General features: G+C 37.4%; 1 protein-coding gene across 1 annotated transcript in view; it reads right to left on the bottom strand.

The window, feature by feature from the left end:
• LOC122841692 (E3 SUMO-protein ligase PIAS1-like) overlaps positions 1–14,351 on the bottom strand; it is a 79,764-nt gene that overhangs the window by 33,594 nt on the left and 31,819 nt on the right. Inside the window, exon 2 of the mRNA XM_044135234.1 lies at positions 2,806–3,301. Coding sequence (XP_043991169.1) covers positions 2,806–3,301 — 496 coding nt within the window. The remainder of the gene's footprint in view (positions 1–2,805; positions 3,302–14,351) is intronic.

Below are 14,351 nucleotides of genomic sequence, written 5' to 3'. Positions count from 1 at the left end.
CGTCTCTGGTTTCTGTAGCACGTGTTGCTCTACTGTATAAAATACTTTTTTCACACTACAATTATTTAAAAATCATACAATGAGGTTTTCTGGATTTTTACCTTAGACACCGTCTCTCACAGTTGAGATGTACCTACGGCAAAAAGTACAGACCTCCTTTGTAAAATGAAAAACTTAATCAGCGGAATATCAAATACTTATTTTCTCCATTGTATGTGTGTGAGATACCGGTTCTGTACGTTGCTTTTATTCATCTATCAGACTTCACATCTCCATGCTTTTGTAGAGTCTTCAAATGGCAACTAAAATATTCTATTCTTTTCCATCTTCTTGTCTGTACAGTCACGTTCATACGTAAAAATTAGTCGATAATTTTGCTTCAGGACAAACACACAAAGAGCACACTGGGTTGTGATGTAAAGTAAAATTTTAAAACTTTTTCATAGCAACAAAAAACTCTAACCACATTTCAGCTATGGCTGTACAATTCAAACTAAAACCAAAACGGGGAAGGCTCTTTCCCCTCCATCAGTGCCACAGTTGTTAAATTCAGACTGGGTCAGAGAGAGCCACAACACGAGTCCCTGTTTTTAATTTAAAAAATGTAAAATGTTCTGCAGTAAATATTGTCGCAAATGACTGAAATCTTGCTTTACCTTTTCTTTAAACCGACCTGCAAAAGTTGAAGGGTATTTCCACACCTGACAGCCGTTAAACTCGGTTCGATTGAGGGCCAAAATGGCAACAATTGTTTTACTTTCTGCTGGTGACCAAACCTTTTGAAAAACCCTGCTTACCACCTCGCTTGTGGTGCTCCAACTTATACGGTATGAAAAACTTTTGACTCGTTGCAGATAAACTGCCACACACTTTAAAGAGAAAAGCCATGTCTGCTAGGGGGAGGGTACTTTTTCACATGGCAGAATAAATAAATAAATCAAAGAATCATGTTTTAGCACATCCTGAAACCTAACCCACGTCTGCACAGCGCCAGAGACAAAATATTTATGTGATCATTTACGAGGGTAAAACGGCTTCTGCTGCGCTCGTTAACTGATAAACATTAACAGCCGCAGTCACGACCAATAATTACAAGAGACGATGTAGGTTCTCTCAGCTTCATGGATAAAAAGCCCCGGTTCTATTTTCACTTCCAGTTCTAGGGAACCCAGAGTGTTTTGTGCTCATTCTGAACCCTTGAGAGAAGTTTCCTTCGCCCAGTCAGCCCATTTTACCAGGAAGTGCGACACAGACGCTGGCAGGGAGCCTTTTTATATAAACAGGCAAACTACAAATGTCGGTGTTTGTGCCGCCTGCTGCTGTAATTATTATAGGAACAATACGCTCATATAAATATTCATGACCTCTCTGATAATATCTTTGGGTCAGTTTCACACTCACAAGATATTTTGATGAAAAAGATACGGAAAGAAAACAAACAGAAGTAGGGGGAGGAAAAAGGACTCAAACTGTAAAGATATGCAGCAACGTAGAGGCTGAGCAGCAGGACTCGGTTTCCGTACGCCTTGAATTTTTCCTCACGTTTTGTCAAGTTGCAACCACAAATATCAATGCCTTTTGGAAAAAGTAGCTTAGACAGTGAGGAGGATGAAAAAACGTTTGCAGCTGTTATCTGAGCAGAAAAACGTTTGAATATTTGTACAAAATTTTAAGAATAGAAGTAGCCGACTGTTATATGGCAGTAGTGTTGATGAGTTGATGCAGGCGTTTCCTCAACTCTTTCCAGACGTGGAGCGGATGCACGAGTTGGAGTTGGAATAAGAAAACTGAAAACTGTGGCTGCATTTCTTGTTCTTCCAGAGATGAAGTTGAACTAAATCCCTTCCCTTGTTGGATGATTAATGAATCTCTGCGAGATCAAAGTCAGATGCTTTATGCATCTAACTCTTACAACAGCTAAAATGATTAATCAGTTCATCACAATGAATGGATTATTGAAATAATCTTTGACTAATTTAGTAACTAATTGGTACCTGGAGTATACAGACTCCAAAGAGGCCATTTGCTGTGAGAACACATTCAGAGCAGAAAAAAGCCAAAACTGTACAAAAATATATAGATTTTGCAACCTAAGATCACAAAAACTTTTGTTGTTCCACCCAAAGTTTCTAAAGTTTTAACTCCACCTGATTCAAAGTCTCTAAATACAATGTTCTACTGATCCAATCATTAATTGTTTAATCCAATAAATAAACAGGTCAGTCTGACACTGTGTTGATGTCAACTCAAGCAGAAAGGGTTGAGCTGTTCACACTTTTATGTCAGAAGTATTTTTTAGCTGCAGATGCATCCTTTGCTACAAATGACCAAGACGTCACAAAATGAATTCTGTTATTGTACTTTAGGCAATAAAATGTTTAATTTCCTATCTAAAAATGGAATTAAATTGTTTATATGCATCTTCTAATGCATTTCTAATATTATATCTAAAAAAAGGTCTTCAATTAAAAACCTGCAGCATGTGGCATTTTTTTTAACCGATAAATCGGTTAATCGTCAGAATAATCAATAACTGAAATAATCTTTAGCAGCATGCATAATCTGGTATATTCTTAAAGTCTGCACTGGATTTTATTTAAGGGTATCACATTAAAAGAGGCTGAATGTAAATGCCTGCCACAGATTTTAAAATTGCATTTTTTAATTTTTTTATTTAAAGCCACTACTCAGGGTTGGTGCATCACACATATCTGCAGCAGTGTGAGTACTTTATGCAAGGCACTGTACACCAGATAAATATATTTTGTATCATTACTTTGCAGACTACAAAAACTCTCTACCTACCTAGACTTGTCGGTTTGATAAGTTCGTCAAGCAGGTCGTAGAAAGGCAGCCTCTGGAGCTTAACATCCGGGTGCACCGGGTGCAGCGAGGCCGAAGTGGGCAGGTGGTGCGTCAGCGCGGTCAGCTCGTGCTTCCCGGGTCCGAGCAGCGAGAGGGGCAGTAAGGCAGCGGGCGACGGAGCGCCGCCGTGACCGGCGTGGCCCTCGTACGCCAGCTGCGTCAGGCCGGCAGGCAGCGCCGCCCCACCTCCCCCGACGACTCCGACTGAAGCCGGGTGGTGCGGCCCGGTCAGCGCCAGCTCGGGGTGGGAGACCATTTTGGCAGGGAAGCGTCTTCGGTAGAGCTCTTTGATCTTCATGTGCACGGCGGGACTGCAGCCGGATTTCAGCAGGTGGAGCGCCTTGGTCAGCAGCTCGTGCTTGCGTCCATGTTTGTTGCGCCCAGCGTAGCCCAGCAGAACCTGCAGCTCCGACACCCGCAGGCTCATCACCATTTGCTGAGGGAGGGAGAAAAAATAATGAAAATAAACTCCTGACGTGAAACCTCAGTGCTAATATCGGTACAGCTGAGAGAATTAATTGTGATGAATCGATTATTGGAATAATTGAGTTAGTAACTGACTAATACTGTAATAAACTGACCAAAACAAAAAAGTCATTTGCTGAAAGTACAACACAGAGCAGTAATTACACCAAAGCAGTAATATATATATATATATATATATATATATATATATATATATATATATATATATATATATATATATATATATATATATATATATATATATATATATACACACACACAAACATAAAGATCAAAAACTTTGTCTTTAAATATTTTCTAATCCGTTTTAACTTTAACTCACCTGGTTCAAATTCAGTAAAATTATTCTATCAAGAAAAGTTTGAATCCAATTATTAATTAGTGAATCTGAATAAAAACTGTATTGATGTTCAGTCAAGCAGAAAGAATTGAGCATATTGATGTTAGATATTATTTAACTGCAAATTCATCTTTTGCAACAAATTATCAATTGGACATGTATGCAATCAAATGTTTATTTTCTTAGTTAAAAAGGGAATTGAATCATTTGTTTACTTATATATTTTTATGATTTTCAATTTTATTTATCCAATGAATTTATTAATTATCAGAATAATAAATAGATTATTCGATTACTAAAATAATTGTTAGTTGCAGCCCTACATCCATCTTTCTAAAATCCCAATGAAATATCTGAAAGGAATCAATGCCAGTCCATCTCTGCTTCACAAAACAAGCTCACTGATGTCCAAACCACTGTTTAATGTCTTGACAAGTGTGAGAAAATCCCAACATTTGACTTTAACTTTTACTTTATCATTTATCTACAAGATGTTTCACAGAACACTAAAAGTAGTTTCAAATGTTAATGCCCTATTTTTTTTTTTTTACCAGCCTGTACCTGCCTCATTTCAGCTGGCTGTAAAGTTTGGCATTTTACCCCAATGGTCCATAAGAACTGACTCACATTTGGAGCCAGACTTCAAACTTTTAGCGTTGCCACTTCTTGACTTTATTCTTTAGCTGCAGCGTGTCGTCAAGGCAACTCTGTCACTGAGACGCATACGTAAAGTTTTAATGTTTGAAGCAGACTTCCAAAAAGTAAACAAAGCGAGTAAAGTTGCAAAAGACAAAATTTAGATTGAGCAACAAAAAATCCCAACCAAAGTAACGTGTGCACAGTTTCACATAAACTGATAACCAGCACTCATTGTTAATACTTCTTAACTTTTAATGTGGGGACGGTCTATCTGTGTGGAGAACTAAAACTCAGAATTCAATCCGTAACACACAGAGGGATAATAAAAAAAAATAGCATATACAATTTTAAAGTGCAATACGAGTTCCTCATTTATGCCCCAGCTGTTTGTGATGCGTGAATGTTTCTCTTTGTATTAGTTCGTTTCTCAAACTAAGCGTCTTGATTCAAAATTCTTGTTTTCGGATGTTTTTTTTTTTGAGTCTCGAATTTATTTCTTATTTCTTCCTGCCCCCCCAAAAAACAACCAAACTAAAACAAACACCTTACATTGAATCTAGCAGGTAAAATCCTTCTCTGAATAACAGTACTCCTAAGTTACATTTGAAAGCTAAAACTGAGTGCCCAGAAACCAAACACAGAGCAGAACAAAATCCACATGTTCACTTTGAAAGACAGTAGGTTGCTATTCATCGTTAATCTGGTGTTGCAGTCCATCGCCCCCTGCTGAGCCACAGAGTTTTAAAACACATTGGACAGCATTAACCCACAGCACACCTGCATTTCCCCTCAGTGGAACAATTAAGGACATTTCTATTCTTTTTCTATTCCAGGGGGGGAAACGTTGAGAAAAGCCCAGTGTGAGTGAAATGCCAGCAGCAAAAGCTAACTGCATTCAAGTGATTCCCCGTAAAACACGAGCACAGAGTTTTTGTTCTTGTTTACAATAGTGAAGTGGGGGAACTGGTTTGGACTCACGCTCAGTCTCGCCCCTCTCAGCCAACGTGACCTTAAAGTAAAATAAAAATCACAAAACAAACAAACTGTGCAAAGGAAAGCAAAAATTTAAAAAATAAAATAAAATAAATATCCTCAATCCAAGGCTAAAGACTTGGTTTGACTTGTTAGGCAAATTATTTTTCTTTTCCCTTTTTTTATACAGTTTAAAATCAGAAATGCCAGATTTTCATGGCACTACCAATCTATTGCTGCACACTGACTGTTAGCTGGCTGATAGAAGGCTAATGCATTCTTCCCCGGAAAGTAAAATGTACCCACCACCCATCACTTTTTTATTAAAAAGTGTAGTTGAAAAGCTGTGAGCAGCGTGTGCGTTAGCAGCCACCTGCAGGTTGGTTACTAAAGCACAAAGCTCGACTAATTAACCAGCTATCATCAGCTTGTTATACTCCTAGTGTAACTACAACACGCAGAACAGCAAAACGTTGTTCACAATACAAAGTCAATTTCCTATATTAGCCGCGATCTCCCGTTTTTATTTTATTTTATTTTTTGAAATCTGTGATATACCTTCACCTTTAGGAAGGAGTTTCACTCTCAGCATGTATTTGAACTTCTCTCTTTTATTTACTTTAGCACAGCCCACAGTTTTTAACAAATTCCGTAGCTTTCTGTGTACTTCTAAATCTGCTCTTTCATTGCATCTTTTTGGGTCTGCTACTGCCTCTAGTGGCGTGGGGGTGGTAACACAACTAATATAATTACATTACTAAATCAGAATACCACAAAGTCTTTATTATTTATTATTAATTTCGGCATTAATGGAACCATAAAAGATAAAGTCCCTCACAAAACACCATACATTTTCATTTTCTTAAGGAAGTAGAGTTAATTAAATGAGATAAACAAGACCTGAAAGTGGTTCCAGTTTCACTCGATGGCCAACCTGTTGAAATTGTGGCTAATTTTAAATACCTTGGGTCATTCCTGGACAGTCAGCTCAGTTTTGCTGAAAACACTGGCTATGTTTTTAGGAAATGTTTTCAGAGAGACTATCTTTTGGGGTTACCAAACTTGAGGTCATGTACAACCAGTTAGGTAGAGGTTGTTGAGTTAAAATGTTAATACTTAACATTTTAACTTGAGTTTTAACTCATCTCCAGTTTTAACTGTTGAGTGTTTTAACTTCTCATCTTTTCAGCTGGTTTGGTCACATGAGCTGCAGACTAACTCTAACAATCTTATAAGAAAACTTTCAATGGCAGGTAAAATAGCAGGTAATAGTTTAAGCTCATGAAGGCCTTATTGTGTTCCTCTACTAACTATAGAACATCTATTTGAAGTCATTTATTGACAATGCAATAAATATTCTTAGCCAAACTAAATAATAACGTTTAACTATAGCATCCAAAGTATTTTACTTGATGCACAAATTGTTGACATTGTGATTCTATGAAAGAGTTTTATTTTATAGTTTTAGAGTCGAAGAAAAATGTTCACTTTAGAAGACTAAATAGTTTAACCATATTTTTCATTTATATAAGACTACCAACAAAATGTGAATTATTGCTTGTATCTGTTTAACAACCCTGGTTATTCGGTTGTGAAACTAATTAATTTGTTCATTATTGACTTTTGTTCAATTAAATTTCTTATGTATACATTGTAAATGGTATTTTTATTGTAGTTGATCATTTTGTTTTTTATGTCTCCTGATTTCTTTTGTTTCTCCTATAATTGATGGAGATATATAGATATTATTTGTAATGTATTAAAAGCATTGTTTATGTCACCTAATTGGCTCTACATCCTGAAGAAAATGGAAAAATATGGTGTTATAGAAGATAATTTTTCTTTCAGGTTGCCAGTAATGGCAAACTTAATAGTAAATAATAAAGACTTTGTGGTATTCTTGTTTAGTGACTTAATTCTATTAGTTGTGTTACCACCCCCACGCCACTAGAGGCAGTAGCAGGCCCGAAAAGATGCGACTAAGGAGCAGTTTTAGAAGTACGCAGAAAGCTACAGAATTTGTTAAAAACTGTAAGCTGTGCTGAAATACATAAAAGAGAAGTTCAAGTATATGCTGAGAGTGAATCTCCTTAAAGGTGAAGACTGTCAAATTTATAGGGAAAAAATCTTTCAAGAAGCATAATTGATTGCTTAGATTAATTATTAATTGTGGTTATTGCAGTACAAGTTTCACACCAACTCATGCACACAATACTCAATTCTGCTGCTTTGTTAGGAGCTTCACAAATGCAAACAAATACATAAGTAACAGGCTCAACCATGCTGTGAGTTCCTAACAGAAAAAGTATTTCACTGAGCCACACCACATAAAAATAAAGATATCAAGTTAGAAATTTTCAACCTGTTCACAAAAGCAATCCAAGTTTTGCACAACCAAATAAAACAAGAATAAACAATGAACAAGTATTTTTAAGCAAGACTATTTTTTGGACTGGAATAAACCCACGAATGCTTTTTTTCCCCTAACTTGATATGAGGCTGAGAGCCAAACTCCCACGGGACAATAGGATGGAGCAGGTTCAGCAATAGCATAGAAAAAGGAAATAAATAACAAAAATACCCAGTTTTAGGCTTTAACAACAGTTGCAGAAGAATTATTTCACCATACCAAATTATAGAATTTAAAGATGGTACCTTAAACTCTGTTCAATAAACATGAATTTTGTATGGTTTTTACAGTTTAACTACTAACATTTTAAAAGATAAAACTGATCTCAAACTCATGTTTAAGTGTCACCGGGCGATATTTTGATTTTAGGACATAGTACCCTATTTTAAGTTAAACTTTTTAAGAAAATTCATTCCCTAAATGTTTCTGTGTATAAAAAAATACAAACAAAAACACTATAAACAACATTATAAAAGCTACACTGACGTGTTTAAAGCAATGCCAGATATTTATTAGTACTTACAATAATTGTTGCATTTCTGCTATTGAAGTAAATGCAACTTGAACTTTTCATACACGTTTTGTTTCCAATAAACCGGACAGGCGAAAACAGCGGCGAAATCTCACCTGATGTACATTATTTTACATAACAGTTTGAATGTAGCTTGATTAAAAAGTATTAGTATCATGCAACAATGTTCACATAACTTGTGTTTTGCGTTCAGTTGACATTTGAAATGACATATATATATATATATATACACACACACGACATATGTGGGCTACTTTCTGTGACCTAACCACAGCAGCTGCTTTTTATACAGAAACTAAGACAAAAGTAAAAAAAGAGAAAAAACAACCCCAAAACACTTTCTGACTGAGGGAAGACACTGCATGCAATTAATAGCACTCTGTTTTTATTAGGGCACCTGTCTGTTCTTAAATGAATAGCCATAGTTTTCAGAGGTTATTCATAGACAAAATATTAAACTGTAAAGTTTGGTTTATATTGTTTTGTCCTGGTTCTTTCAACGTCTGAGACAACACTGGAAACTGAAGCTTTTTGCACTTTGCTGTGACTATTATCCTTGGAAATGTCAACTTATTTTTATCTCGAGTGCCTCAGGTGTAAAGCGTACCTCTCACGCTGGTTCAACCACAGAACCGAGCTGTGTGATTAAAACGAAAGCGCAGCAATAATACCAGTAAATCTGAACGGAACAGAAACCCCAAACGATTCAGTTTACTGTAAATCATGCTCCACTTTTGCACACTGAACTTTCACTCTCTGCAAATGTCGCAAAAACAATTTCTATTCTGCATTTATAGGAAGTCTTCCTGTACAACTATTTCATATAGATTTAGATTAATTACTGGTGTTCATAGAAGAACAGAAACCAAAAGTGTTTCAGCCACATCCAGTTTTCTTAAAACAGAAGAAGAAAAAAGTTTGGTCAATACCAGTGGCTCCATTGGGAAACAGCCCCAATAGTTCATTTGAAATTAAATTACAAAATGTTTCGCTGAAGGAAGAATGATCAGTCTGAGTGCAGTAATAAACAAACATTTGCTATTTAAATAAAACAGGTTTACAATCCTATGGATTTCTGTTGTTTCCTCTGTGTGTGGCTGACAATTTCTGCCGTAGGCATCTTATTAAGAATGACTAAATGTCAACTTTGATTATATGGGGACTTTAAGTACTACTCTATGCAAATAATGAGCCTCCTAACCATAGTAGTCGATTTTAAATGCAGCCTTGCAAGAAGCTAATAACCCGCCTTGATCATCTCAACCCACTTTGCAGTGACAATGACGGACAAAAAGTCAAAACTGGAGCCAAAAGTGACATACCGCATTTGGATAATAGTTATTCAGGAGCCCAGCCATGTCTAGACTTAGTACTGCTGATTATAAGTGGCTTAAACTACCCAGAGCAGAAACATGGCAACCAGATTATTCACAAGGCTGCAAGTAGGCCAGCATAAATTTTATGTGAAGACCTTTTAATTAGTTAACACTTTAACAGAACATTAGAAATAAGGATTCTTTTGCAGACAGCTACTGCAAAACGTTTCTTGACTTTCTTATAAGGAATATTTGTTATTGCTATATACTGTGATAATGTTATTGAATGTGATGCTTACAGTCGCCTCTAATTGTTTCCTTCATCACTTTTCTCCTTACGTTAAATGTAAAGTGTTGGCACTCAGGGCTGTTGAGGTTTGTGGAGATTTTATGAGTATAAATGCCTGATGCTAATAATTTAACATTGCACACATCAATATTGCAATTTCTGCGATATTGCTGTTCGATTGTGCAGTTCTGATTTAAAAAGCATCAATATTTGAGTTTAATTTGAATTGAGCATCCTCTGTGTTTTTCTTTCTCATATAAATCACTCCTTGCTCAGCACCTCAGTGCTTCTTCTTCTTCTTCAGTGGTTCAGTGACGTCTCTTTCCCAGATGGCGACATTAGAAATACCAAGATTTCTAAAGATTCCACATTTGTCCAGAGTCCATTTTTCAGACTTCTTGTGTATTCTTATAATATATAAAATACAAATATTCACTTTGAACGTATGGCAGACATTTCTAGCACAAGAGAGGGAAGAGTGGAAGGAATAAGGAAGGAAGTAAGGGACAATGAATAAAGGACAAGGGAAAGAACATTTTCTCTGAACTTCAGACAAAGGAATCAGGAATAAGGACTAGAAACAAACATTTTTCCATATTTATGCGAATCTATTAAATACTGAAATCAGATTTCACAGTTTTCCAGACTGTCTAGGTTCCCTGCATTTCTGTTATTACCTTTGTGCATTTTGTTTTTCTTTGCTATAGGAAATACTCCTGAAGAAGCTCTGCTGTGTTTTCCTCTCCTTAGACCTGGACCTGAATCTGGATGAAATACGAGTATGACTGGAAGGCACATGACTGGAGGAAGTGAATTTAAACTGAACTGGAGTTAGAGATTGAAATGAATTGGATCAATTTGTTTGGTAAAGAGTCTTGAAATTAGGATCTCTTCTTTTTCTACTTAATCTTTATTTACCTAGGAGGACAGATTACAACAATTTCTTATTTACAATGCAGGTTCGCAAAGGGCAGAGGCTTTTGGGGGTAACAGGTGGTCTCCATCTATTCCTTATATTCAGTAATGCCACAACAAAATGTTGATTCATTCGAGCTAAACTTGACATCCGAAACAAACTTACTTATATTTCAAATCAAATCAAACTTTATTTGTATCGCACATTTCAGCAGCAATGCATTTCAAAGTGCTTCACATCAAATCAAACACACAAACACAATGCAACATAGAATCAACATTAAAAACACAACATTAAGTCAGATTCCGTCAATAAATTTGCAATTGATTACGTTTCGAATACAACTCTAAACAAGTGGGTTTTTAGTTGAGATTTAAAGGAAGTCAGTGTTTCAGCTGTTTTACAGTTTTCTGGAAGTTTGTTCCAGATTTTTGGTGCATAGATGCTAAATGCTGCTTCTCCTCGTTTGGTTCTGGGGATGCAGAGCAGAACCAGAACCAGAAGACCTGAGAAGTCTGGAAGGGTTGATACAACAGCAGCAAATCTTTAATGTATTGTGGTGCTAAACCATTCAGTGATTTATAGACTAACAACAGTATTTTAACCTCTATTCTTTGAGCTACAGGGAGCCAGTGGAGGGACTTTAAAACTGGTGTTATGTGCTCTATCTTCCTGGTTTTAGTTAGAACGCGAGCAGCAGCATTCTGGATCAGCTGCAGCTGTTTGATTGATTTGTTGGACAGACCTGTGAAGACGCCGTTACACTAATCAATACGACTGAAGATAAACGCATGGATGAGTTTCTCTAGATCTGGCTGAGACATTAGTCCTTTAATCCTAGAAATGTTCTTCAGGTGATAGAAGGCTGTCTTTGTAACTGTCTTTATGTGGCTCTGAATGCTCAGGTCAGAGTCCATCACTACTCCCAGGTTTCGGGCCTGATCGCTGATTTTTAGTTGTAATAACTGAAGCTGTGCACTGACTCTAGATCGTTCCTCTTTAGGTCCAAAGATAATAACTTTTGTTTTTGTTCAGCTGGAGAAAGTTTTTTAAACCATCCTCCTTTAAAAAACACCTCCAAAAAATCCTTTATGTTTTATCCGTTTCCCACCAGGCACTTATTCATTTATTTCTTATGAATTATTTCCTACTTCTTGAACATGCACAAGTCTCACCTGATAAAGTGAGACTTCATCAGCCCTAACCTCTGCTTCCCGAGACGTTGGCTGCAGAATGACGCAGGTCATGGGGTCGTTTAACACCAAAGGTCTGAAAGCCAACCAACATTCACACTGTCTGAAGCGACAGAGCTGCACCTTATGCGCCGCTGCCATATAATGCGGACCATGCAATTTTTCACACAGTTTTAGTAAGTCCCTGAGACCTGTTCTAACACGACACACTACTTGCAACCAGACTATCAGCCTAAAAATGTACGGAAAAGCCGATTCCTGTGCAAAACAAGAAAGTTGAGGCTACACAGTGTAACAGGTCCACCCAGAGTAAACCAGACCTTTTCTGTCAATACACACAGAGGCAAGCGGGAGGCAGACGCCCAAATGTGAATGCAATTCTAATGCCTCTGGTCTGAGCCACACTGCAGTCATAAAAACACATCATTCAAACACAAGACAGCAGGAGGCTCAATCACAGGTGCAGCCGCCTCTATGTGCTTCGTCTACGCCGGACTAGCATTCGGATAATTCAACATGATCTGGAATTATCTGAACATGAACACGCAGTTTATCAATTCTTCTGCTGAACTGAATGAATGAATGAACGGTCAAGTTTCATGAAATATTCATGTAAACGTCTGAGGGGGGCTGTGGGGGGCGACATGGAGAAATGGTGACACTGGCTGCCGATCGTTTCACACACACGCCAAGCCCACCTCCCCCACCCCCCGCCCACCGCTGCCACAAAGCAAACACACAGAAAAGAAAGACAAATACACAAAAGCACAAACACCGCCTCAAATAAACCTGGCGCACACACCGACACACAAACACTTCCACCACATTGCGGATGTGTTACATTCCTCTGGCTTCAAAAAATAGAGGGAGAACAAACAGGGAGGAGGGAAAAAGAAGTGGCAAGGGAAGTGTTGGAGGAGAGACAGATGAACAGTTCACCGCCTGCCCCCCCCCTTACTCCTTTTCCTTTCTTTACGCTGTCAATCACTCTCTTCAGCATTCCCGGTCAGCGGCATGCAGCTTCGAGCTCTGTTTAATGAATGATTTATCTCAGAAATCTTTCTTTGTGCACAATATGTTTTCCACCAAATGTTAAAAATCTTTCTCATCATTTTTTTTTCTCCTGTAGACAGACGGAAAGCTTTGTTCTTGAATGAGGAGCAGAGCTAAACCAACAGATGACGCTTTGGTCACATTTCTTCCTCTGAAAGCTAAAGACCTACAGGGGAATAAATCATTAATAATAAACTGCACAGTCAAATTCTGTCTTGTTTTGTAGTTCCTGAAGCTAAATTAGAGCAACCAATCAGTGATCAGTAGGTCAAAAGTGACGAATCAAATGACAAATGCCTCAACACTGAAAAATCCCGCTTTGTTTTGGTCTGTGAATGCATCACTAAACAAATTCACTGAGGCACTACTTTTCAAACAAATCATTTATATGTTAAAGTCATATGCTTTAATAAAAACAGGTTATTTTCCCAACTTTTTTTAAAACCCCGTTTTTATAAGCGATACAAATTAATTTGCTTCAGTTACAGAAAAAAGCCTCATTGTATAAATACATTAAGCATTCTCTCTCCTAGACATTTTTTTATGAAACAAAAAAAATCATTGAACTACTAGAATATTATATAAGGCCAAGGAAAGATTAAAGAGTGTCATTGCTGTTCATTTTAGGGCTTTAAAGATGGTAAAAAAAATAATAAAAAAAATAAAAATACAGATTATTCACTGAAATTGTGAACCGACTTATAGTTTAAGCTCAGTTTAAATTCAAGTGAGAAAACATGAGGTCAAGGTATATTATTTATGAAAGGAGTTAGCGGATGAAACCAAAAACACTGTAAATGATTAAAGACCTGGGTTAGTAGGAATACAAATCAAAGCGTCTGTGAACCAGCTGGAGGTTGTGTATCATCAGATAGTAAAGAACAAGTTTCCTACAACAATAATACAGACGAATGAACGAAAACAGGTTCGATTTACTGTAGATTTGCTTATTTTTGTGAAACAAAGATAAGCATCACACAATTATTAAGGAAACTAGACCCTAATCCAGACCCTTTTAACAAAGGAGATGGACACCGTGTATAAACTATCGATGGGTCCCACTTCTTAGCTACTCAGGGAAAGCTTGCTCTATGGTGCTGGAAATGAGGCGCCGACTGATCATTCAACCTCAGATCCAGGAGAAGCAGCGTGGCTTTCGTTCTGTCTGTGGAACAGCGGACCAGACCACAGAACCGCTGAGGGAAGTTAGATTCTCCGATCCACATGGGTCCCCAGAGGTATTTTGCAGAGGGTGAAGGGGGAGCACAGGGTTCACAGGACGCTTTTATGAGCCATCTAGTAAAACTCAATCAAAGGCCGCATTCGCATTCCTGGCACAC

The sequence above is a fragment of the Gambusia affinis genome, linkage group LG02, assembly GCF_019740435.1.
Source record: "Gambusia affinis linkage group LG02, SWU_Gaff_1.0, whole genome shotgun sequence".
In the NCBI taxonomy this organism is placed as follows: Eukaryota; Metazoa; Chordata; class Actinopteri; order Cyprinodontiformes; family Poeciliidae; genus Gambusia; species Gambusia affinis.
The sequence above is the reverse complement of the archived record's forward strand: the minus strand, read 5'-3'. Positions and strand labels throughout refer to the sequence as shown.